The sequence below is a fragment of the Mytilus galloprovincialis genome, chromosome 6 (assembly GCF_965363235.1).
Source record: "Mytilus galloprovincialis chromosome 6, xbMytGall1.hap1.1, whole genome shotgun sequence".
Classification (NCBI taxonomy): Eukaryota; Metazoa; Mollusca; class Bivalvia; order Mytilida; family Mytilidae; genus Mytilus; species Mytilus galloprovincialis.
In genome coordinates this window covers 78,321,405-78,348,442 of record NC_134843.1, presented here as the reverse complement: position 1 = coordinate 78,348,442, position 27,038 = coordinate 78,321,405, and the positions used below count along the sequence as shown (strand labels likewise).

Here is a 27,038-nt window from a genome sequence, read left to right as displayed (position 1 = left end):
AAAAACGTATCGAAAATAACTGTCCTGGTTTTATCTGTCCTGTTTTTAGACCTTCCCAAAAAAAATGCGCGCAAACGTAATCGAAAGCTGCGCGCAAACGTAATGATTTTTGCGCGCAAATGTAATGGTAATGCGCGCAAACGTAATGCACCGCCAAGTATGCATATATACACAGATCACATAAAAATCCGGCATTCCGGAATTAAGATTCGTTCCGTTATCGGAATCACATTACAAGGTTGTTCATGTTTCCGGAATTAGTTGGAGGGAAGTTTCATCAGATATTATGTTATGAAATGTGTACTTTATTAACCAATTTTTGGCGTTTTCACTCATACAGAAATATTTCCACTATGGCATCGCTTTGTACACGTCAAAAGATGAGCCAGCAGATGTTCTGAACTTGACGAGAAGTTTGACAAGAAGGTTGCAAAGTTAGTAAATAATTTATAGGCCTAGTATCTTAGTCCAAATAATTATGACGTCTTGAAAGGCTATGCGTCAAAGAAAAAAATTATAATAGCCTTTCAAGACGTCATAATTATTTGGACTACTAGTATCTCAACTCCAGATAACTTAATAATACCTTTATACCTTTATCTTCGGGTCCTTAAATAAGCCAATGGCTTCTACTGACCATCATCTTGGATTTTATTAATGCAATTTCTCAATGCATAATAATATACAGTGAAACCTGGCCAAACTGAACACCTAAGGGACTTTGTGTTTTGTTCGCTTTTTATATGACTATGTGTTCGGATTAAACAGGTAAACGGAAGTCGACACCAAAATAATTTTGGCACTTACTGACTGACAAGGGATGATAGGTTACACTAAAGACGACAATTTATTTTCATGATGATTAACATGTAAATGTAAAAATCTAGGTAGATGAAGATGGACATATTGTTACTTTTTTTTATAAATCAAAAGCCACTCCCTCAATCACGCTCCTTGTGTAATGGTATTAATCGTTCAATGATGTCCGACATGGAGCGATTTTGCACTTTATAATTATTTTCTCTCAGTTAACTCACTGACTAATTCTGATTCTCTGTCACTGTCAAATGACGATTCCGTAGTTGAATCGAGATCGTCATTTTCAATTATCTGTACACACGAGTTCTCGAACTAAACTGGTCATCCGCTGATTGTTAATTGCCACAAGATAAGAGCGAAGAGACAGCAAAGGTCCAGTTTATTCTCGGACTTTATCGTTGATAAATACATGTACATGTAGCTAATGGAAGTCTACAGGAGCATCTGAATTATATATATAATGCCTGTAGAGGGAATCCAGCATCCCATAAATATAATTCGAAAGTCATTGACCTTGTCGTGTTGCACAACTTCTTAATCCAGTCATGCCAGTGAAACGCTTTAAAACTATTGTTTAATTAAACAGTTAAGCTACTGAATGGCAGTTACGAATTTGTGGTCGTAAATATTTGAGTAACGTGCATTTTTAAATTACTCTAAGGGAAAGGGGCAGCGGCCAGTTTAACGTTTCTTTACAAAAAAAATCATTTTATCACTGAAAACATACTAGGCACAAACATGCTAATTGGTTTGTAATAACAACTCACCAGTTCATTAAGCCTCAAATACCCTCGGGGATACTGTCATCCTGTGTTTGTTTAATTAAATCATGCAAATAACTAATGTAAAAATGCTTTTTTTTGTTTTGATTGCTATCAATAGATTTTGACAGGTAATTTTCAAATACATACATGTATTTACTATCGAGCCTTCAAAAAGCGTTTGAAATTCGGTGTTGACAGGGTTAGATTTTTTCAGGTTAGATTAACGTTAATTGATGGGGAAATTTTGTCGGACTTTGAAAATTGGTCAGTTTAAACTAAAATTTGGTTTTATCAGGGTTCGATTTACCCAGGTTTCACTGTATATAGATAATAAAGACTCATTCATTTGTTCCATACACACTAACCAATGGAATCTTTTACCAACTACAGTTGTAAATACACAGATAGTCGACTCATTCAGAGAGCAGCTCACATATGCTACTCCCTTCACTCTCATTTAGATACATGTAGCTTCATCTCAAGTACATAGTTTTAATCACAACATCGGTTCTCTCACCGTTTTGTATAACTAGAATATTAACTAGTTTTAAGTAAATAGGCCATGTATGCACCAGTTATTAATCAATTTTTGATGGAAAACTGGAAAACCTTAAGAAGAAGAAGATATACATGTACATGTATTTTAAATTATTGTCGTATCATACATATGTATGTTTTTATACGACCGCAAAAATTAAAAACATTTTGGTCGTATATCATGTATATTGGTATCCCTTTGTCTGCGTCGTTGTCCAAGATGGATGATTTCCAGATAATAACTTTAGTATAGGTAAATAGAAATCAATAAAATTTTAACAAAAGTTTTATAATTAAAGGAAGGTTGGGATTGATTTTGGGGGTTTTGATCCCAATAGTTTAGGAATTAGGAATTAGGGGACAAAAAGGGGGCGGGTCTTTTCACCACCATTCACATCAATCTAATGCATTCTGGTTAATATTTCAAAAAGCATACAACAAGAACGTAATGATTGGTTTTAAACGTGATAAAGAATAGAAATTCAACCATTGACTTAACATTAATTTATTTTTATTTTGGTGTACGAACAATGAGATTACCCATAGTCAGATAGTACTTTAGATTCTGGAAAGGGGAATTAAAAAATTTTGAGGATTAGAGGGTATTATCATAAAACCACAGGAATTTTGCATGTACTTTTACGTGTTACATTTGTATAGGACCAATATTGAAGGTAGTAATACATAATCATTATGGAAATATAAATCCGTTTAAAAAAAATATGTTTTTGCTTTTGTGACGTTTTTTGGCGATTTTTTTTTTTACAAAATTTACATAAAACGACAATTTGAAAAACAGAAGTTCCAACTAATGATGCCAACCTCTCATTTAAAGTTAAAGACAATGTTTGCCATCAAATTGTTTTTAAAAATCATACAGTTTCTTCGTTTATTTGTTAAGCAAAGTTCGGCCCCAAGAGAAATCGTTAAAATGTATACATGTACATTATCAACTGATTTACCATAGACAGTATGTGTAAAGTGATATTCAAAAATCTGTCACAATCTTAAAACTAATCCGAAAGGTTCCAAATTTACTGTGTGTTGTTTTCATATCTAAAGCATTGATTTGAGACAAAAAAAAAAAAAAATTGCATTTTTTGAGATTAAAAAAAAAACCTTTTTTCCCCAAAAATTTGAAAAAACAATATTTTAACCCATTAGTTGCAACATGAAATACAACTTGATTATCATTAGCATATTGAATTATTTTAAACAAATTTGAAATTTTATTTAGAACTTAGAAAATTACGATTCGATTTTTCTTCAACTTTCCGCAAAACTAATTTGCACCCTATAATCGTTCACACGGAATTTAGATACTTTCCGACAAGTTTTGATTTTCATTAACACATGTGCATACATTGCAAATGAAAGCTTTTTAAAATTGTGTGTCTCATTTTGTTTTATATTTTTAAAAGTATTATTAATACTTTTTGATGAATTTTATTTCAAAGTCGTGTATCGTTTCTTTTGTTGACTAGTATAGTTCCAGAATTATTTTTTCCTCTGTGGCCAAATAAAAATATATGTATGGTTCAAGTTGCCCTACCTACTCAGTTAAAAAAAAATCTTTATCATGTCTATGAAATATATTGGTTCATGGTATTCAATGAATCAGTCCCAGTTGTTTCTTTTTATCAAAATGATATATATTCTTAACAAAGTTATCCAACAAAAAGTCTGTTAATGCTTAGTTTTCTCTTTAGGTATCATTGTTTTCTGTCTACTGTGCCATTTGTGCAAATGTAGTTATTATCGTAAAATACGGATTTTTGTCATATCTGATCCGGTTCCGACCAGTAGTTTACACTAAAATATTAAATGGCCGCCTAAAGCAATGAAAAATACGAAAATAAACAATGTTTGACAAGAGATTTGGAATGAATATGGCGTTTTTAATGCATTAAATGTGTAACAGGAGGGTCGGGCGGCTTTACATCACCAAACCCTGCTGACTACTAAAAAGTCTGATATTGCCACAAACTACAGACTGACAGACTGACGACGGATGCGACAAGTGATGTACTTTTGTGTTATGTGTAATCAGACTGGTTCTTCCTTGTTGTACTGAGATGTATGATATTGGCAATGAGACTCTAATTTCAATCAGTTTTACATACTTTATTATCACAATGTGAAATATAACAAGTGTAAAAACAAGTGTAACAGTTTACAGTATAAAAATAGATCTGAATAAATATTCAACAGTCATCTCAAAATTTAGTAGTAAACATAGGTAGTGCTGGCAAGGACTACAACACTCACAACCCTATTGGATAATCAACCGCGAGAACACACTGTGGTAGTTAGCGAAAGTAAAATATTAAGCTACATTTTAAACGGTTTCCTAATGTTTTAAAGTGAAGTTAATAAACTCAAAATTACTTGAAACTTGTTCTAAATAGTGAAAAGTCTACATTTTAGAGACTTATTTTTCTACAGACTTCATTTATTGGTCGGATTAATGATAAATCCAAGTATAATAAAAGAGTGGCAGACTAATGATAAATCCAGGTGGTCTTATTACCTTTAAACAGTAAAGTATTCGACAAATTACCAAAGAGACACATTTATTAAAAGAAGGAAAACATAATATTTCCCATATATATGCGGTCCAAAACCGTATTTCAATCTCCAAAATATCATCAAAATCTATTATAAAGATATAATAAATACTACTTAAATTTCTTACATAAACAACTTATTTAACTAAATGACATGCTTTATTTAGAAATTTATACACAACACACAAAATAATTCATCACCTTGTATATCTGGCATAATAAGGGGAAGTAATACTTGGTGTAATTCATAATAATTGAAAATCTACCCCTGACAAATAACCAATGAAAAACTTCGCATATTTAACTGCTAAAGTGAAAGGAAAATGTCAACAAAGAAACATGGGAATTTTTATCAAAAAGATCTAAAGAATTACTAGCGAAAACAGGTAAAATTAAGCACCGAAATGTATGAAATTAAAAATCAAAATGTGTGCAATAACCACATCTGCCACAAATGGATGAAACATAAACTAAAGCCAATTATGATCACTTTCTCAAGAAAGACCAAAACTTATTAAGCTCATAATCAAACTTTTCACTCTCGATTTACAAAAAGTGGTAGGAAGAGAAAGAAAGTAATACTACTTTAATATTTTGCAGACCATGTGGTATTTATCATGTCACAAGTGACAGCTTGGGGTTTTCCTATCCAAACAGTTATACCCGAAAGGGCAAATTGGCAATTAACACCTATTTGATCACTCTTAATTGTCTATTGTCCACTTGAAGGGATTAAAGGTGATATACTTTTTATGATCATAAGCGGTAATTAGATGAAAGTTCAATATTTAGGACATGACTTTGCCATATAGAAATCATAGGTATTTGGGGCATGGACCCCCCTTTTTTGGACCTCACTAAAAAAAATATTGTTTAGTGTTTTTTTTATTTATTTACAATATTCTACAATGTATAAACACATATCAAGTCTCAACAGTCCATTGCTAGTCGATTACAATAACTTTTTTTACTATCCATACGAGCTTTTTTCACTTGGGCTCGTATGGATAGTAAAAAAAGTTATTGTAATCGACTAGCAATGGACTGTTGAGACTTGATATGTGTTTATACATTGTAGAATATTGTAAATAAATAAAAAAAACACTAAACAATATTTTTTTTAGTCCAAAAAAGGGGGGTCCATGCCCCAAATACCTGTGATTTAAGGGGGAAACATGGTAAACACAGTAAAGGAAAAACACTAAATTAAGTGACCAATGATCAAATGATGATGTACCGATTTCTTATAGGCTTAAGCTTGTTTTCAACTTATTGCAAAACCATAAAATCAATCTCCACGTAAATACTATATTTCCTAAATCATGCAATATGTTGTAAAGTGGTAAAAATGTATGAATCCACAGTAGTAAGTCAAACATGTTAAAGGGAGACAATTCATCAGCAGGTCATCTCTTTTTGTATTAGTTTTTATGCCCCACCTACGATAGTAGAGGGGCATTATGTTTTCTGGTCTGTGCCTCCGTTCATTCGTCCATCAATCCGTCAGTTCTAACGTCCGTGTGTCCATTTGCCCCACTTCAGGTTAAAGTTTTTGGTCAAGGTAGTTTTTGATGAAGCTGAAGTCCAATCAACTTGAAACTTAGTACACTTGTTGCTTATGATATGATCTTTTTATACGACCGCAAAAATTGAAAATTTTTTGGTCGTATATTGGTATCACGTTGGCGTCGTCTTCTGCGTCGTTGTCGTCTGAATACTTTTAGTTTTCGTACTCTAACTTTAGTTAAAGTCAATAGAAATCTATGAAATTTGAACACAAGGTTTATGACCATAAAAGGAAGGTTGGGATTGATTTTGGAAGTTTTGGTCCCAACAGTTTAGGAATTAGGGGCCAAAAAGGGCCCAAATAAGCATTATTCTTGGTTTTCGCACAATAACTTTAGTATAAGTAAATAGAAATCAATGAAATTTAAATACAAGGTTTATGAACACAAAAGGAAGGTTGGGATTGATTTTGGGAGTTGAGATCCCAATAGTGTAGGAATAAGGGACCAAAAAGGGGCCCAAATAAGCATTTTTCTTGGTTTTTGCACCATAACTTTAGTATAATTTAGTAAATAGAAATCTATGAAATTTTAACACAAGGTTTATGACCATTAAAGGAAGGTTGGGATTGATTTTGGGAGTTTTGGTCTCAACAGTTTAGGAATAAGGGGCCCAAATGGTCCAAAATTAAATTTTGTTTGATTTCATCAAAAATTGAATAATTTGGGTTCTTTGATATGCCGAATCTAACTGTGTATGTAGATTCTTAATTTTTGGTCCCGTTTTCAAATTGGTCTACATTAAGGTCCAAAGGGTCCAAAATTAAACTTAGTTTGATTTTAACAAAAATTGAATCCTTGGGGTACTTTGATATGCTACATCTAAATATGTACTTAGATTTTTGATTATTGGCCCAGTTTTCAAGTTGGTCCAAATCGGGGTCCAAAATTAAATTTTGTTTGATTTCATCAAAAATTGAATAATTGGGGTTCTTTGATATGCCAAATCTAACTGTGTATGTAGATTCTTAATTTTTGGTCCCGTTTTCAAATTGGTCTACATTAAGTCCAAAGGGTCCAAATTTAAACTAAGTTTGATTTTAACAAAAATTGAAAACTTGGGCTTCTTTGGTATGCTGAATCTAAACATGTACTTTTTTGTTTATGGGCCCAGTTTTCAAATTGGTCCAAATCAGGATCCAAAATTATTATATTAAGTATTGAATTTTCAATTGCACAGTATATATTCAGCAATAGCAAGAAATCTTCAATTGCACAGTATTGTGCAATAGCAAGAAATTTTCAATTGCACAGTATTGTACAATAGCAAGTATTTTCAATTACACAGTATTGCGCAATAGCAAGAAATATCTAATTGCACAATATTGTGCAATAGCAAGAAATTTTCAATTTGAGTTATCTTTCTTTGTCCAGAATAGTAAAATTTTATGATGTATTTAAATGAGTAGTTATTGTTGCAAACTCCATTAGAAATTTGAATTGAGATAAGCTTTGGAATAAGGGAAAGGGGGATGTGAAAAAAAAATTGGGGGGGGGGGGGTCAATTTATTCTCATTTCAGATTTCATAATAAAAAGAAAATTTCTTCAAACATTTTTTGGAGAGGATTAATATTCAACAGCATAGTGAATTGCTCAATGGCAAATTTTTTTTTTAAAGTTAATTGGATCACATTCATTCTGTGTCAGAAACCTATGTTGTGTCAACTATTTAATTTTAAATTTAAATAAGTTTGAAGAAAAAATCTTTAATTGATTTGTAAGATCTTGACATTTTTTTTGTGTAAAAAACCCATATAATGTCAAAAAATTGATCACAATCCAAATTCAGAGCTGAATCAAGCTTGAATTTTTTTGTCCATACTTGCCCCAACTGTTCAGGGTTCGACCTCTGCGGTCGTATAAAGCTGCGCCCTGCGGAGCACCTTTTTAATTTTAAAGCCAAATTAGACTTTTGACCCCAATTACTCGGTCCATTGAACATGGAAAATGATAGTGCGAGTGGGGCATCCATGTACTTAGGACACATTCTTGTTTACTGTATTTTTTGTATAAAAGCTAAATGATTTTTATTTCTTTTACAGCCAAAGCATTCCTGCATTGTTTCATAGAAGATTATTCATAATGAGCAGTATAGAGATAAGGTTTAATGGAGGAAATGAAAGCCAGAAGATATTCATACCATCAAGTACTGGCAAGAAACGAATACATTTGGTGTTTACAAAATCTACCACTGAACCACCTAGAAATGATAAAACAATAGACAAGATTGAGACTTTAATTATTGGGGAAAAGATATGGTATAGTTGTAAAGTATGTGATGCAAGATTTACACTTCTACACTCTGCTCGTAATCATGTCCGAATGCAGCATGTTGTGACAAAGAAGTTTCTGTGTAGTTTATGTGGTAAAGGTTGTATAACTATGAAAGAGTATGAGAAACATATGATGGTACATGCAGCAAGGCCTTATCAATGTGAAATGTGTAGACGGAGGTTTGATACGGAAGAAAAATTGAAAATTCACTTTGAAGGTCAACATGCTAATCGGCCTCGTAATTTTCAGTGTGGGAATTGTCATAAACTATTTTTAACCATGCAACATCTTAAAGAGCACATTTTGATTCATTCTGATGAAAAGAATTTTACATGCGAGATCTGTTACAAGAGCTTTTTTCGGGAGACATCCTATAAACTTCATAAGAAAACTCACCTTGTTGGACCTTTCCCATGTAAGATTTGTAAAAAAGAGTTCAAATATGAAAAAACTTTACATACACATATAAAATTTAAACACATTGACAAGACTATTATACCAGATACAACTGAAAATATGTCAGAGTTGGGAGACAGGAATACTTCAGAAAAATTGAAAGAAAATACCTATACGGCAACTGTAGAAAATGTCACAGATGTGACAGATTTGGTTCTTATTACTGAAGAGAAAAATGATGAAGAAAGAAGGAATGAAATTGATGCAACAGATGAAAGTAAAACAAAAGATGATATGATTGATGAAAATTCAAAGGGAGAATCTGATGAGTTAGAAACACAGATAGTAAAAGTCAAAGAGGAGAAAGAAGAAGTGTTGTTTCGTACCAGACAAACAAACTTCCCATGTGAGGAATGTGGGAGGGTTTTCAATAGGAAGGACAACCTGAAAAACCACATGCGTTTACATTCAGGTGCAAAGCCATTTGTATGTACCATTTGCAACAAGAGCTTCCGTCAAGCTGCACATCTTTATCGTCATACCAAATCCCATACTGGGGAGAGAAATGAAGTCTGCACAATCTGTGGTAAGGCATTCTTTCGTTCTGAACATCTACGTAAACATCAATTGCAACATCTGCCTCCAGATCAAAAACCTTCCAACTTCTGTGAACTTTGTGGAAAAAATGTCATTAATATGAGGAGACATGTTAAAAGGATCCATGAAGAAGGAAAATCATTCTTTTGCTCTGAATGTAAACAAAAATTTAGATACGAGGAATGCTACAAAAACCATATAGTACATGGTCAACATGTGAAAGAAAGCTATATGAGAAGAACTTGCCCTATCTGTCAAAATGTCTTCTGCAAGCCAGCAGGTGTCAGACGACACTTGAGAAATGTCCATGGACAGGATGGAACACTCAAACCATATACCTGTTCTGTTTGTCAAAAAGGCTTTGAGGATCAGCAGGCATTCCAAAAACATGTTGTCAAAGGTCATGGATTACTTGGACAAGTTAAAAGAGCGATGAAGCCTCCAAAGAGACCAACACCTGATGAAAGTGAAAGCGAAAGTAGTACAGAGAATGACAGTTCAGACGAGGAAGTAATTGAAGAACAAATGGTTGTTGAAGAAGCTGTTACTGATACTTTTGATGTATTAGAATATATATAGATAAGAATATGTATGTGTATTTAATACATGTGGTTTGAATTTGGTTTTTGATTTTGTTTATTTACATATGTCATAAACTATTATACACGTGTACATTTATTTGTTGGTCAAATATTTTTTTGTTTGAAAGTGTTATGATATAAAAAGTGATAATAAGTGAGAGGTGCCCTTTTGTAATCCATCTGCTTGTCATCATGTATATTTTCAATTAGTCAAGCTTGCCTTAACCAATTTCCATAATTAATTGTTATTCAGTAGTGTTATACATAGTTAACATGGTTAATAGTACTTTTAAAAGGAAAGTCACTTGATTTTTTTGAAATTTAAACAAAAATTGTGGTAAAACAATTTTTTTGGTTAAAAATTACAAATTTTAACATGTTTTAAAAGCAAAAAAGTAAACTATTATAGGTCAATGTACGGCCTTTTCCCTATGTATGCTTTTTCCCAAATGTTGTTTGTTTTTTTCCAGCTCTTTATTGGTTGACATTGTTGATATTCAATTATGAAGCTCCCTAGCACTAATGTCAATTTTTTTACTGCACTAAAGTTTTGTTATTGTGTGTTCTACTGTTGATTATTATAAGAGATCTAGAACAGCTTTCTCAAGTTCATAGAGGTTACAATATAAGATGGGAAAGAATTTTACAAAATTTAATAATTTCAAATTAATCTGTATTTAACATTGTTTAAAAACAATTTGCTTGGAATCTTTTTTTATTTAGGGTTCTCTATATAATTATCTGAAATCATATAGTCTTTGTATGCTCCTTGTATATATGTGTTGCTTTAAGGACCTATAAATACTGCAGATTTTATTTCTATATGACATAATTTTTTCAGTAATTCTTAAACTTACATGTACCTATTTGTCTTTTGAAGTGTTAAAATGACCTCCCAATCTACCTCTAAGGATAATTATGTATTCATCTTCTTTCATCATGTTCATACAAAAATAGGGAAAAAGAGTAAAATAAAAATATCTATTGTTCCAAGTAAAAGATATGGATACATGTATACATTACCAATCAGGATTTTGAATCTTCATTTATCTGTTTTAAGATATATTTATGTTGAAAAGTTATGGTAAATGGTTATAAAAATGATGATGTGTATTATGATATATTGTAAAAAGTTTTCATAAAAATAAACTATTCTCATTATCAGGATAATCCATGTTTCACTTTCTGGTAGACGAACAAGCCTTAAGGACAATAAATATAAAAAATGAAAGATGCAGTACCATTGTCAATGAGAATTGTCCTCCAGAGAATGATTAATTAAGAAGCTGAAAATTTTTGTGTCATTTTTCTCCAATTGTTCTCAGGTACTAGAACAATGTAGAATAAGAGGATTTCTGAAATTTGGTTTCAGGGTTTATATGAGTAAGCTATACAGTGTGATGTGCTTTCAGATTCAGCACTCAACAACTTACAGTTAACTGAAATATTCGGGCAGGGTATCATCATTGAGCAGTAGCTCACAGTTTCACTTGTTTCTTTTATTTTTGGTGTGCACAAGGTTATGCCATTGAACTGTTCTCAGAGGGTGTGTGATATTTGACACTAAATCCTTTAGATGTGTACCTCTTTAGTCTTGGAGGACATGGTTTATTTATTTGTTGTCATTGGCTTTGAACTGGCATTGGCTAGAAATACATGTACACCTTACAAGCATTCAATAGGCTAAACATAGTTGACCTATTGATTATAGTTTCTAAGAAACAGACTTAACAAAGAAAACTAAACATTGACCAATTACTATGAACCATTAAAATGAGGTCAGGGTCAGACCAACCATTCCATGCAGACATGTACAGCTTACAACCCTTTCATACAATAAATATAGTTGACCTTTTGCTTATAGTTTAAGAAAAAACAGACCAAAACACAAAAACTAAACACTGAGAATTCAGCAATGAATTGTGAAAATGAGGTCAAAGTCAAATGAAACCTGCGAGATTAACATGGGCATTGTAAAATATTTTCATACACCAAACATAGTTGACCTATTGCATAGTATTTAGAAAAAAAGTCCAAAACTCAAAAACTTCACTGAACTATGAAAATGAGGTGACGGTCAGATGACACCTGCTAGATGGACCTGAACACCTTAAAATCATTCAATAGACCAAATATAGTAGACCTATTGCGTACAGTATGAGAAAAAAACAGTCCAAAAGTGAAAACACAAAATTTTTACTATAACCACTGAACTATGAAAATGAGGTCAAGGTCAGATGACACCTGACAGGTGAACATGTACACTTCATAATCCTTCCATACACCAAATATACTAGACCTATTGCTTAGAGTATCTGAGATATGGACTTGACCACTAAAACTTACCTTGATCACTAATCCATGAAATGAAAAAAACTGACGACATGAGGACCTTGCAAGATACACACATACCAAATCTAGTTACCCCATTACTCATAATTATAAGAGAAATTAACAATACAAAAAATCTTTTTTTTTCTAGTAGTCACTGAACCATGAAAATGAGGTAAAGGACAATGGACATATGACAGATGGAAACTTCGTAACATAGGCATCTATATACAAAGTATGAAGCATTCAAGTCTTCTACCTTTTAAAACATAAAGCTTTTAAGAAGATAGTTAAAGCCGCCCCTGCTGTCGCCTGATCACTATCCATATGTCAAGCTTTCTTCACTTAAAGGCACAGGCTTGACAAAAATTGGGGGGAATTGTATGTCGAAGGTTTTTGATATAAACAACCAATTCATTCATCTGTACTGGTTTCAACACTATAACTTTTTCAGTTTGTCATTTTTTTATCTATAATTTATTTTTCCACCTTAACTGGTTGATTCTTTTATTAATTGATATTTCATAGTGAATAGGAGGTCAAGGACAAATGAACCTTGACATGTACACTTTACAATCATTCCATGGACCAAATAAAGTTGAAGATTCAATTATAGTATCTAAGAAACAAACTCAACTACGAAAACTTATTATTGAACAATGAACCATGAAAATGATGTCAAGGTAATTTACACACAGACATATAAACATTACAATCGTTTCATAAACCAAACATAGTTGACCTATTGCTTATTGTTTAAGAAAAACTGACCAAAACACAAAATCTTAATTTCAACCATTGAGCCATAAAAATGAGCTCAATATGAAAAAGAAGATGTGGTATGAGACAACTCTCCACAAGAGACCAAAATGACACAGAAATAAACAACTATAGGTCACTGTATGGCCTTCAACAATGAGCAAAGCACAGTTGAGATGACACCTGCATGTTTGACAAGTACACCTTATAATCATTACATACAACAAAATATAGTAGACCTTTTGCTTATAGTATCCGAGATATGGACTTCAAAAACTTAACCTTGTTCACTGATCCATGAAATGTGGTTGAGATCAAGGGAAAACTGTCTGACAGGCATGAAGACTGTGTAAGGTATGTACTGACCAAATATAATTATACTTTTACTCTTTCCTAAAAAGAGAGAAATTAACATTACAAAAATCTTTTTTTTCAAAAAGTCACTGAACCGTGAATGTGATATCAAGGACAAATGCCATGAACTTCATAACTTGAGGCATTTATATACAAAGTATTTAGCATTTAGGTTTTCTACCTTCCAAAATATTAAGCTTTTAACTTTTAAAGTAGTTAGTTACAATGTAACACTAAGGCTTGATCACTATCCCATGTTGCAAGTGTCATAGGCTTGTCAAACACCCATACTGTTTAGTTGGCTGTAACAAAAATATGACACTGACATCAACCACAGGCTTCTGATTTGGGCAAGGCCCATATGAAATTTAAACATGTTTGAAGGTTCCAAACCTCCCCTATCGAGGGACAGTACTCATAACATCCAGTGGCAGATCCAGAACTTTTCCTAAGGGGGCCCGCTGACTGACCTAAAGGGGGGGGCGCTCCAGTCATGCTTCAATGATTCCCTATATAATCAACCAAATTTTTCCCACAAAAGGGGGAACCCAGGCCCCCGCCTCCTGGATCCGCCGATGACATCAATACAAAGCAGAAAATACATCTAACAAAAGCCCAATCAGAAATCATGAGTGAACTAAGGTTGGAAGGAAGCAGCTCCTGTTATGGGAATTTTGGGAATTTTATGTGTTGTGTACATGCAACCGAAGTTGTTGAATGTAGCAGTTCAAATGGCAGACAAAGAAAAAACTAATATTGAACATTTCTTCATTAAAATTATTAAAAATCAACAAGATCACATATATATAAAAATCTAAATGATTCATTATAAACACAATGATTTATTAACAGCTATATATTATTACAATTCAATAGTAGGATTACAATACCTCGTCTCATTTGTCAACTCATGATACTGGTTATGCACAAGACAAGCAATCATAATCAACCTTTGTATCTATAAACTAAAGAATCTGCTAAGGAAGTAAAATTTATGATAGTTTTACATAAAGAACAAGAACAACCTTTAAAAAACTGATTACAGGCAATGTATAAACAAAGTGCTTTTTATCAAATAAGGGTAAAAATTGCATTCATTTTGCAATGCGACCTAAAATGCATTAGGCATTCAAAGGCAGTTCTCTTGTCAAAAATGAAAAAAATGGTTCAAGTGCACTGTAGACAAAGAAAGATAACTCAAATTAAAAAAAAATTACTTTACAATGACATCATGAGTTTATATTGGTTGTACAAATACATCTCATTTTGTAACTAGAAAAACCAAATATTTCATTTATTGTCTAGAACTTTTTGCTCTATGCTCTGTTTCTTTTCCGTTTTTTTTATTCCAATTCAAAGGATAAATGATATTGTATGGAAAATGTATAAATATGAAGCTAAAGACACAGGGTTTACATTGCATGAATGTAATCTTTACTTCTAAAAGCAGATAAAAAAATGAAACTGTTAACAGATGTCCTCAAATACTTTAGCACCATAAAGGCAGTCATTCTGATAGTTGCTGAATGGATATCTCATTTGCTTCAAAACATAATCTACAACCGTGATGGCATGCCACCTGATATTACGATATTTTCTCCAGTTATATAAGATGCATCTTCTGATGACAAAAAGGAAACTATTCCGCTACATTCTACTGGTATTCCTGGCCTGAAACAGACAAAAAATGTAAAGTTAAGCGACAATGTTATTTTAAAATTAACTTGCTATTTCCTTTTAAAGGGAGATAATAATTCTCAACTGCTTTTGATATTATGAATTGGAAACTAAATTTAATTGATTCATGAAAAAGGCAAAAAATGAAATTTTAATAAAAAAAGCTTTAATTTTCAGAGGAAACTTCACCTTTTTCACATAAGTATCCTCCTTATTGTGAAACAATCTATTTTGTCTGAAAACTTAATTGCAATTTAAACAAAACTTTTATCTGAATAAAATATTACAACAGTTAATTCACTTGAATATAATAATCAAATTGTGTCTCATCTGTTTTGTTTTAGTTTCTGATCAATAAAATATTTTTGAACTTTTAAATAACAATTTAATACCACATACTGCATATATAATGAATACCAATATGCAATCATATGAAAGGGTAATTTATCTTAAATTAAAACATCAGTTTTATTTTAAATAACACCATAGATCAAAATCGACATTTTTCGTGATGATGTTTGGACTTAAAAACTAAATAAAATCAATCTTAAGAAAGTTTTCGTTTATATGCTAATTTTAGAATTGTAAAAGATTTTTTCTAGAACATTTTTGCTTCACCAAATCAAAATGGCTGCTTTAGATTTGCCTTATAAGTCTGTGTCAGAATTTTCCTATTAGAATCAAATTATTTTTCAACATTTCACACTATAAGCTATGTCTTCATATAAAGATATTGAAAATTTTAGAAACCTATACCTACCCACGTTCAATAGAGTATATATAGCATGACCTGAAAGCAGGTTTTCTTCCTCAGTAAAAAATTGATAACTTACCTGTGTAAAGGAATTGCTGGTAAAGCCATCTTTAACATTTCTGGGTTACCTGTCAACTGTAATGAAAGAGAAAATTATAAATATAAATGATTATTTACAATACAAGGGTGTTTCCAGGCATTTTTAAAACCATTTATCCTGGGTTGAAACTCCCCTTTTAAAATGGCTGGATCCGACCCTGATCTAGTATTGAGTGTCCATTAATTTACTCACAACTTTCCTTGCCTCTGACAGGGCAATTATTTGTACTTCAGTTTTCTGTTTTGTATTACATTGATATTTTATTTATCAATATCTGTTTGTGTTTTTTGTTACCTTTTTTCTAAGGTATGGCAGTCACAGTCAGTTTATTTTCTACTTTATATGGGTTAAATTTGAATGCCCCTTTGGTATATTTTGACTCTCTTTTGTTACTGCCTTCTAAAAACAGTCCTGAAAAAGTGTGTTTACATTTCAAACTTTTATGTTTGGTCATAAATAAGGATTAAAGAATTCAAATGTTACCTTGGTTAATTTGGTAATGTAGTGACAGTTTCCATTACGTTGCAGCATAATGCCCTATCTTTGTTTAAGACTTTTCAATAGATTTTAACACATGTTACTAGTTAATCAGGAACTACCAACCCTTCCAAAACGCCTGACATTCACCCTCCTCTTTGGTGGTGCTTGTGTTGCAATCTTTTGTTTACTTTGTAATGTTTTATGGCACTTGTTTCTATCCATGAGAAGGTCATATAGATAGTCGACCTTTCCATGGATAGAAACAAGTGCCTGTGGACTATAGTTAATTTATTGTCTTTTTTCATTTTGGCCATGACATTGCTTTACTTTCATCATTTGATAGTTCAATGTTGATTGACCTCTTTGTATTTCCATTCCAGTTTAATTCATATTGAAATACATTATAAAACTGAATATATACTCACAGCAGCACTAAATTTAGTATCGATTAGACCTGGTGCTATACCATTCACTCGAATATTCTTTGGTGCTAAGCTTCCTACTAATCCTTTCACCAGACCCAGTAATGCTGTTTTGGTTACTGCATAAGCTGGAATAGCCTGTTGTAAAATTGAAGTATTTTTAAAAAATAAATCATAGCATAATTGATGTTGTAATTCAGCCAATTTTGTACATAGTCTGACATCTAACCATTATACTTTCAATGATTATTTTGTTGTCTTCATTCCCATAATCTCGCAGTTAAACCTCTAATGTTTGCCAAAAAGATCGAGAATTTTTCAATATTGATGCCAATTTTGGTATTTCAATTGAAGACACTGTCAGATGTTTTTTACATCTTTTTTTTAAAATCTTTTGAAATTAAATGATTTTAACAAGAATATTATTTAGGGAACTCTTCTAATATGTAACATATTTTTATATGCCATTTATTATAAGAATCATAGGTTAAATAGTTTCCAAACGAGACATTAACTAGAGGCTCTCAAGAGCCTGTGTCGCTCACCTGTTAATGTATTTACAGATGTTGGCCATCTTCGTTGGTAGGCGGGGTCATTAGACACTTTTTAAAAAAAAAGATACCCCAGTATTATGATTGTGGCCAAGTAGTTTTAGAAATGATTTTTATACAAGTTACAAAAATGACGAAAAGTTGTTCAATATTGACTATAAAGGGCAATAACTCCTTAAGGGGTCCTCTAACAATTTTTATCATGCTGACTTATTTGTAGATCTTACTTTGCTGAACATTATTGCTGTTTACAGTTTATCTCTATCTATAATTAGTATTCAAGATAATAACCAAAAACTGCAAAATTTCCTTAAAATCACCAATTTTAGGGCAGCAACCCGACAACAGGTTGTCTGATTCAATTGAAAATTTGTGAGGGGATATATCTTATTCTGATGGACATTAAAATCTTGAAAGATTTGCCTTAAATGTCTTAGTTTCAAAGATATAAAGCAAAAACTGCATTTTACCACTATGTTCTAATTTTAGCCATGTCGGCCATTTTGTTTGGTAGGCTGGGTCATCGAACACATTTTATAAACTGTAAACCACAATGATAATTGTGGCCAAGTTTGGTTAAATTTGGCAAAGTAGTTTCAGAGAAGAAGATTTTTAGAAAAGTAACAAAAAATGACGAAAAGTTGTTAAAAATTTACTATAAAGGGCAATAACTCCTTAAGGGGTCGACTGACCATTTTGGTCATGTTGACTTATTTGTAGGTCTTACTTTGCTGAACATTATTGCTGTTTACAGTTTATCTCTATCTATAATAGTATACAAGATAATAACCAAAAACTGCAAAATTTCCTTAAAATAACCATTTCACAGGCAGCAACCCAACAACAGGTTGTCCGATTCGTCTGAAAATTTCAGGGCAGATAGATCTTGACCTGATCAACAATTTTACCCCTTGTCAGATTTGCTCTAAATGCTTTGATTTTTGAGTTATAAGCCAAAAACTGCATTTTACACCTATGTTCTATTTTTAGCCATGGCGGCCATCTTGGTAAGTTTGACGGGTCACCTTTCAGGTCAGGTGAGCTAAAAATGCACTTTCTCAACAATAACAAAAATAAATGGCTATTTTATTCAAATTTGTGTACATCCTTCAATAAGGAAAAAACACATTTCCTGTATTAAAATATATATGGTATGTTAGCTTAGTCAATAAGTTTATTCGGCCAACTAGAAACATTCAAAGGAAAAACTTAAATTTGTTAAGCTATGTTAACAATATTCTCATAAAAAAACTCAGGGGAAAAATATGTAAGCATAATTCAAGTGATCATCCAGAGACCCTTTACTTGTCGCGTAATTTTTGTGCATGGCCTTAGATTTATACTCAAATTATATCTCCTCAAAGAAATAACCTAAAATCTTACAACAATATTGAAAATATATATTTACGATCAGTTTGGGAGAAGCTGAAATGACGATATGGACAGTGTAATGATTCTTATTATTTTTTTAAGGAAGAGTAAAAACAAAGCCTGGTTAAATGTACCTGGTGAGGAAGACTGAACATACATATATCTACAGAAGGATTCCAGGGGTGGATCTAGTCATTTAAAAAGGGGTTGTTCCAACTGTATGTTCCCATTCAAATGCCTTAATTGTCAAAAAATAAGGGGGGGGTGGGGGGGTGATTCTGGATTCCCAAAAGCATCAGATGTAACTTTTATGAAACTAACTATGACAAAAATAGCTTACTCTTCATATATATCAAAGTTTTTATGATTTAAATTATCAAAGTATGGAAGTTTGTGTTATTAAAATGAGATTGACGGCAGTTGGCAGATTTTTAGCCATTAATTGGGTGTGTATAAAACAAGGTAGTTATATTTCCATTTATAGCGATTATATTTACCTTTCTTGCACTCTGAAATTTGTGAAAAAAATTATAAATATTCTTTACTAACTTATCCTTAAAGAGACAGACAATAAAATTTAAAAAAGTTTACTTTAATTAAGAATTTATAACTGCATTAGACCTGAATTTCAAACAGGTGTATTATAAATTGATAACTGCTTTAAAAGCTTAAACTTATATTTTGATTTGGACAAAGTAATAAAATCAATTGTTATGGTTGTAGCAATTTTTTTATAATTTTTAAAATCAAAACTAAATATCAAATCATATCTTTACTTAAAATTGCCATACTTAGTCTATGAATTCAGTTATATATATAGATTTAAACTACAAATGTTGTTTGGAAATTTCCCTGAAGATAATTCTCCTTAAAGTGAGGTAAATTATGACACTTGAAAGGAAAACACTATTTGTATCACATTGAGAAATTGTTGATTTAAATCTTTCATGTGAAATTTATTAAAATGTGACAAGTAATGTATGTATGAATGAATCTTGCATATAGGTTGAATTTCCAAGGGGAATAACTCCAGTAATTTAATAAATAAACTCAACTGTTGCTGATTTTTTTTTTATTTCATCCCAGATTAACTTTGACTTAAATCTATGGATAAATGTTGGTGAAACAAAACTTCAAAAAATTGTTGATATCTAATAAAATTTGAACCACACCATATAATGTTATATAATGAAAGTACATTTTATTGTAATCAGTGTAAATACAGTGTTTTAGATTGGAAATTTGCTAGTCTCTGGATTGTATTCTTTCCTTGTATATTTCTACCCATAAAACTAATCTTAGTATTTGCCTACTAATAGCATCATTGGAATGGGCGACCTTCATTTGCCTGGATTTTAAAATGACACGCATTACATTTGCGCGAACTTACCTGTAGTTTATCTGAGTTTTTTTCTACCTTTAATTTGTTTTCCGATTATTGTTTGGAATATAAATTGGCAATTATACTACATCTTATTGATTAACATATATAAGACAAGTCTTTATTTATTTATATAAACATTAAAAAGCACTACATTAATGTAAAAGAAACATTTTGAATAAAAAACAGCGTCTATCATGGAAAAGATTATTCAACGTATAGAGTCATGAATAAAACGGAATAAACATGCGGATAATATATATACAGGAATGATCTATAGTTCAGTCCTTATCTGGTACTTGTATCCTAGCAATTTGAGATTGAGATCGACGGGAAATTTTACCATTTTGAAATTTTAGAAATTGTTGAACGGTTAAACTGCATATTCTCTTTGGTCTGTGCATTTCACAAGGGCTTGGTTATCACTGTTGCGAATTTTGATATTAGTAGTCGCCTGAACTTATATAATAATCTCAATGAAAGTGTAGATGGCTGGATGAGTTGAATAAAACTGTTCATTGTAATGACTATGAAAAGACTCTGGCCCATTGTAATGTTGGTACGTTTTGTTTCTTCATTGGGCACAGCCGTCCACATTGTTGATAGAAATTTTGAGTTGCTGGTAACGTAGTTTTCTGCTAAATAGTCGGCAAATTTGTTAATAAATTAATTCTTTTTTATTTTGTTCACTTGATTTGTTGACATTTTAGTTTATTTAAACACCATTAAGTTTTTTTGTTTTTTTTATTAAAAGTTATGGATTTATTTTTCATATATTTTTTAATAAATCTGCGCAAATGTAGTAACTTTTCAACAGTTAAAATTCGGGCAAACGTAATGTGTTTTTCCGCGCAAATGTGGATTTTTTCCATGCAAATGTGGATTTTTTCCACACAAATGAAGGACCAATCCACGCAAACGTATTGCGCCGATTGGAACCTACACCATAATGATTATATTCAAGTCACAATAAAACATTTCAGCAAAGAACAGTACTGTGGATTCATCAATAATCATTGGATACCAATTTTCATGGGAACAGGAGAAATACGAATTTAAATTTTCAACATAAAACAGATTTTAGAAGGGAATGTATGCAGAATTTGCTAAAACAACAAAATTTAAATATCCACGAATATGCAAGTTTTCATAAATACACGAAAATTGCTACCCAGGAAAATAAATGAATCCACAATAATTCTGATTAAAATAGCTATGATCTTACGTCACTTGAAACATATCCAGCAATAGATGATACTATCACAATAGAACCACCACTGGAAAAAAAATCAATATATTTAATATATATATATTTTTTTATTACAAAAAAAGTATAAATGCAGTTATAGTATACACAAGAAACATAGAATACATGACAAAAATGCTAGACAAGTCAAGTTTATATTAATAATATATATATAAGTGTATAGATAATTGACCCATGTGGACCTTATTTACACAAGTCCATGACAACAATAGACAGAATATCTTTATTGGGATCTAAAATAGTTTTAAGTTTAGAATTTGAGTCAAGCTGGTTAAAATTAGAATAATGGGTTTTATCTGTTGTTTCAAGAATTAGATAACAAGTGTTTCATGTTGATAAAAAGAAATGCAAGAAAGTAAAATGCATTGGCTTTCTATATTCCAATTAGTTAAACAAATAGAGATTTAAGTGAAAGTTGACAAAATCATCCGCATTTCTACAAAATTTGGGTTTAGTCTTCTGACAAACTAGATATTCAAGTCAGAAATGTGAGTTATTATAAATAAATGGTGAGATGATGCCCCTGGTGCATGTATCGTTATAAAGGGCATGCATTACTCAAGAATTGTAAAAGTGATGCCACCAAAATTTTACCTTATTAAATCAGAGTTTTGTGGTATTTACATGATTTAGAAGCATTGTGTAAGTTTCAGAACAATTGGTTGAGGTAAACTTTATGTTAGAGAACAAAAACAAGTGGTTTTGAAACTGTCCATAAATCTTTGCTTTTGTGTCCAGATTCAGGACACAAAAGCAAATATTTATGGACAGAATCAACAAGGTCATACAGCTGGTCACACTGACCATTGGATCAGGTGAGATATTGACCACTACAATTGAGTATTCTAAGATTTAATGACATACCCTCTTTTCTCTATGTGTGGTACAATTTCTTTACACAGCATAAATGTGGCTTTCACATTTGTATCAAAGAGCTGAAATAATAAAAATATACAAATACAAAAAAGATGTATAATTGCCAATGAGACAGTTGACTAATTAGAAATTATTGCATGCATTTATTATTGCGATTTTGACATTTAGATGAAAATGCAATTTTAATTTTTGCGATATTCAGAAAAAAAATCCTGTTTAATTCATATACAAAAATTCCATAATGCGAGTTTTTGTTATTACGATTACAAATGTATAACCCTGTCGCATTTTTTGCAATAATAAAAACATCGCAATAATTTCTGAATTTACAGTATTAATCCGGTAACCATGGTAACACAAAATTATATATAATTGATTTATCATGGTTCGCAAAGTAAAACAAATGTATGAAATAATACCTAGTGGAGATAGCTCTCTTGCAAAGTTTTAATGTCCCTTTTTTTATTCAAGTCAGGTTTTCAAATTTCCAAATGTATTTAACCTCTCAGGTTTTCATTTGCCTTATATCTTATATCTACTACACACCTTTGAACCATTTGCTTTAAAAGTTATGTACATGTACTATTATATTTTGATAAATCTGATGTACAGCAACATAGCTAAACATCGACATCATATAAATTAAAACTTACAAACTTGAGATTATAACATTACTTTTACGATTCAAATTTGGATAAAACCACATCAAAACAGCAAATTTGAAGTAGATGTTGTTTTATTTTTGATAATATGATAGTAATAGAACATTTTTTTATCCAAGCAATTAAAATGGCTGTTCCCTCCTTAGTTACAAAATGTTAACTATGGATCTGATGGTAACTTTTTGCCAATGAAAAACATCATTACATAAAAATTACATCAGAATTTGTTATTCATTTTGTTTTCTTAATAAATTTTTTTTTTTTTTTTATTAAACATTAATCATGTTAATAGTATACTTTTCCTGTATTCATGGTATTTGTATGTTCTTTCAAGTAAATTCTGTTTATTTACAGATTGTTATTAAAATGTTTGTCTAGGAACATCTGAAGCAGTTTAACCACACCGTATTGTCATGTGCCTGTTATAAACTTTGTCAGAAGTTGTCCTAACTCATATCTTAATGCTTTTTAATATTTAAAGAATTGAAAGATAAAGGCAGATTGTTGCGGTCACCATTCTATAATTGAAGGATGCATGCTATCCTCAAGACATCATCAGTTGTTTTTGTCATTGGGTTGATGTCTCAATGTTGTAAACCCTTCAGATCTTCTATTATTCCAATCTGAAAGTATTTTATGTTCATTACATTTTTCTTAATTTTTTTTTCATTGGAAAACAAAAATTCTTACCTTATCCCAGGCATCTTCTGAACACTGCAAAATATAGAGTTTTATAATAAATGAGTTTTAATAGATATCTGAAATACAGCATCATTATTCGGCATGGTGACAACTGTTTCCACAAAAAACAAACTGTACAGGTCTAATGAATAAATAATGATTGTTATTTTTTTAACTTTTTGTGAGAAGTGATCAAATTAAAAATGTAATGCATATCTTTTTTTCAATCTACTTATGTATATATATTTACCCCCTTTTCATTAATTGTCATATACTGAAATTCTTTCATTAAAAACACAGTTCACTCTGACATGTACGTCATTGCAATACAAACATTGATTTAATATTGATACAGAGTTTAGTGTGACATTCAATTTAACTGAACTAGTATATATATTTTGGTGAGGGACCGGCTGAAGCCTGCTTCTTGATGATGAATTTTCTCAATTTAGTAAAGACCCATTGATGGCCTTCTGCTGTTTTCTGCTCTTTATTTGAAATTCACATTCATCAATGATCCTGCTTAGAAATGTGACAGCACAATTGATATTTTCTGTTGTTGGCTTTTGCAAGTAGAAGGACTAATAAAATTTATTGTTCCCTGTCATCCATGTTTACAATTTTGAGTAAAAAGTAGAGTTTTGAAATTTTGCTTTATATTAATACATGTTCTATTTCCAAAATGCTTGCCTGTTACATAAAAGAATTGGCTATACATTATTACTTACATTAATTAAAGGACCCATTGTTGGATTGGCTGCTGCGTTAGATACTAAAATATCAATTCCGCCATATTCATCTATCGTCTGAAAACATACAAAAATATCAAAAATACAATGTATGCTGATATCAATGTAGTACAAAGGTTATGTAGTAACCCCATTGTAACCTTTAACATGTTTAAAGACATTGAGGCAAATTACTATCATCTCATTTGGTTAAATAGCATTTTTATACCATGAATGTATGAGTTACTCCATCCAAGCTTAAAAAGTGGATTACAACAAACGTATATGTTACCATGGCTACTAAACACTTAAAGCCAGCTAACCTTTTGTATAAGTTTTGTTCGATCCTCTTTCTTGCCAACATGACAAACAATTCCACAGACATCCAGATTTTCTTTTTTCAATACATCAACAGCCTTGTCAACATTCTTTTGTTTTCTGCTACTGACAACAACCTGTGCACCATCTTCTCCAAGACGTCTGGCTATGGCAAAACCAATTCTGAAATTAATTATCATTCATAATTACATGTTAATATTTTAACAGAAAAAAAAAAAAAATTAAAGATATCAAAAATATTTGGACTCGCTGGTCATTACAAAGACTCTAAGAGAAAAATCACAAGATAAAGAGTAGGCTGATCACAGCTGATAGTGATATGTGTAGATTATCGAGTTATCTATACATTAATATCATAAAATGTCAGCTTCTAGCCACAATGTGAACTTTTTTTGGGTGAGTGATTGCAGGTAACAAGCTAAAAAGCTTCACATTGCGTGGTCTGGAGCGGCTGATATTTCATGGTATCTACATGTATACAAAGAAACATGATTACCTGTTTACCGTTTATCATTCTATTAGGCCACATTTAAAAGAATGTCTGTTTCCTCTCCCCCGGGTCTACCCTTTGTAAACAGACCAGGAAGGCAGGTTCTTTTTTTTTTTTTTAACTGGATGTGATTGTCATAGCATGGTCACATGAATGGTTTGACTTGTCCAGTCTAGGCCACTTATCAGTTGTTTGTGCTCAGTTTGAGTGTATTTATTTAGATTATCAATCCTTCTGCTTTCAAGCACTTTCCAAAAATGGAAACAAATTATTTTCAGGAAAAAAATAATTTCGATTTTTTTGTGGAAAATAATTTTTTGACCCGGGGGCTTATTTTTGACCCGGGTGGGGGGAGGGGAAACAAACATATTTTTAATTTTGGCCTTACTGGTCTTTTCTCTCTCCATAAGACAGTTTTATGCTCAACAAAAGCTAGCTTAATAATATCTCTTATCATCCTTCCCTACGTCTATATCACCCTGCTCAGTAGCTCCACAATTCTCAAATAGGGCTTTGAGACGAGAGCAGGCATGATCAGTGACGTCACAATGTGAGAGGTATAGATTATCAAATTTTCTACACATTGATATCATTAAATGTCAGCTGTGAGCCACAATGTGAACTTTTTTGGTGAGTGAGCGCAGAGAACGAGCTAAAAAAGCTTCATTGTGTTGAGAGACACAATTGAAGCTTTTATAGCTCGATCTCTGCTTTCACTCACCAAAAAAGTTCACATCATGGCTCGCAGCTGAAATTTTACAATATTAATTTAATGTGTAGAAAATTTGATAATCTATGGAGGGGATAGTACCTTTATTGGGACTCCAGGATCAGGTGTTTTTAAGCTCCGGATTTCGGGATCCAGGAATTCTTTTAGTCGGGATTTAAATTTATTTAAATTCGGAACCTCAAGATTTTGTTTTAAGCACAGGATTTCAGGTTCAGGTGCCATCCTACCACCCCTCCCCCCAATATATACCTCACACGTCGTTATGCGCTGATAACTACTCCTCATACATTGTGACGTCCCTGATAATGCATGCTCTCGTCTCGAAAGACGTGATATGATAATTATGGAGCGGTTAAATATGGTGATAACCTAGTCCAAATAATTATGACGTCTTGATCATGAAAGGCTATTATAATTTTTTCTTTGACGCCTTACGTGGAAGTAAGGCGTCAAAGAAAAAAATTATAATAGCCTTTCTGAGCTTTCAAGACGACATAATTATTTGGACTAGTGATAACCATGATATAAGCGTAACAGGGAAGGATATGTGTGGTGAACATGGTGAAGGACGATATATTTGTGAGATCGTCCCAGATCATAGATGTTTTGAATTGACAGGTATGCTTACATATAGGACAGTCTAATATGCACAATTGAGAATTATCTGATAAAAAAGATAAATTTATGTTACCCTTCTGTGGATGCTGTGACTATGGCCACTTTCCCCTTTAGTTTCTGTGCTCTGGCTGCTGTAGTTGACATCCTTACTGCAATTTGTCTAGATAACCTGCTAAACATTCTGCAAAGGTTAATTATCAGGACTTTGTTATCAGTTTAAAGTACAAAATTTGCATTCAAGCAAAAAGAAAGGGATATCCCGTCGTCATTCGGAGTACTTTGAGAGTTATAGAGTCCAATACAGCCCACAACGATTTTCCGATATTCTCTGGTTTTATCAAACACTTTCTACGTTTTTAATTGGCT

The 27,038-nt window shown here is 31.8% G+C and overlaps 2 protein-coding genes across 2 annotated transcripts; one reads left to right on the top strand and one right to left on the bottom strand.

Annotated features, from left to right (window-relative positions):
- Nucleotides 1–258: 258 nt before the first annotated feature.
- Nucleotides 259–10,395, top strand: LOC143080415 (uncharacterized). Its single transcript, XM_076256251.1, has 2 exons — nucleotides 259–434; nucleotides 8,296–10,395. The coding sequence occupies exon 2, from the start codon at nucleotides 8,336–8,338 to the stop codon at nucleotides 10,097–10,099; it is 1,764 nt and encodes a 587-aa protein (XP_076112366.1). The 5' UTR covers nucleotides 259–434; nucleotides 8,296–8,335; the 3' UTR covers nucleotides 10,100–10,395.
- A 3,903-nt stretch (nucleotides 10,396–14,298) lies between these two features.
- LOC143080413 (dehydrogenase/reductase SDR family member 4-like) lies at nucleotides 14,299–26,957 on the bottom strand. Its single transcript, XM_076256249.1, has 9 exons — nucleotides 26,746–26,957; nucleotides 24,819–24,996; nucleotides 24,496–24,573; nucleotides 23,777–23,800; nucleotides 22,413–22,483; nucleotides 21,507–21,558; nucleotides 16,982–17,116; nucleotides 16,056–16,111; nucleotides 14,299–15,216 (listed from the first exon to the last, which is right to left on the bottom strand). The coding sequence occupies exons 1-9, from the start codon at nucleotides 26,850–26,852 to the stop codon at nucleotides 15,102–15,104; spliced, it is 816 nt and encodes a 271-aa protein (XP_076112364.1). The 5' UTR covers nucleotides 26,853–26,957; the 3' UTR covers nucleotides 14,299–15,101.
- Between the last annotated feature and the right edge of the window lie 81 nt (nucleotides 26,958–27,038).

Coding starts and splice junctions, on each gene's coding strand:
- LOC143080415 (XM_076256251.1), top strand. CDS start 8,336: ATGAGCAGTATAGAGATAAGGTTTAATGGAGGAAATGAAAGCCAGAAG.
- LOC143080413 (XM_076256249.1), bottom strand. CDS start 26,852: ATGTTTAGCAGGTTATCTAGACAAATTGCAGTAAGGATGTCAACTACA. Junction 24,574..24,818: donor GAACAAAACTTATACAAAAG/GTTAGCTGGCTT, acceptor GTATGTTTTCAG/ACGATAGATGAATATGGCGG. Junction 16,112..16,981: donor ATACTAAATTTAGTGCTGCT/GTGAGTATATAT, acceptor CTTTCATTACAG/TTGACAGGTAACCCAGAAAT.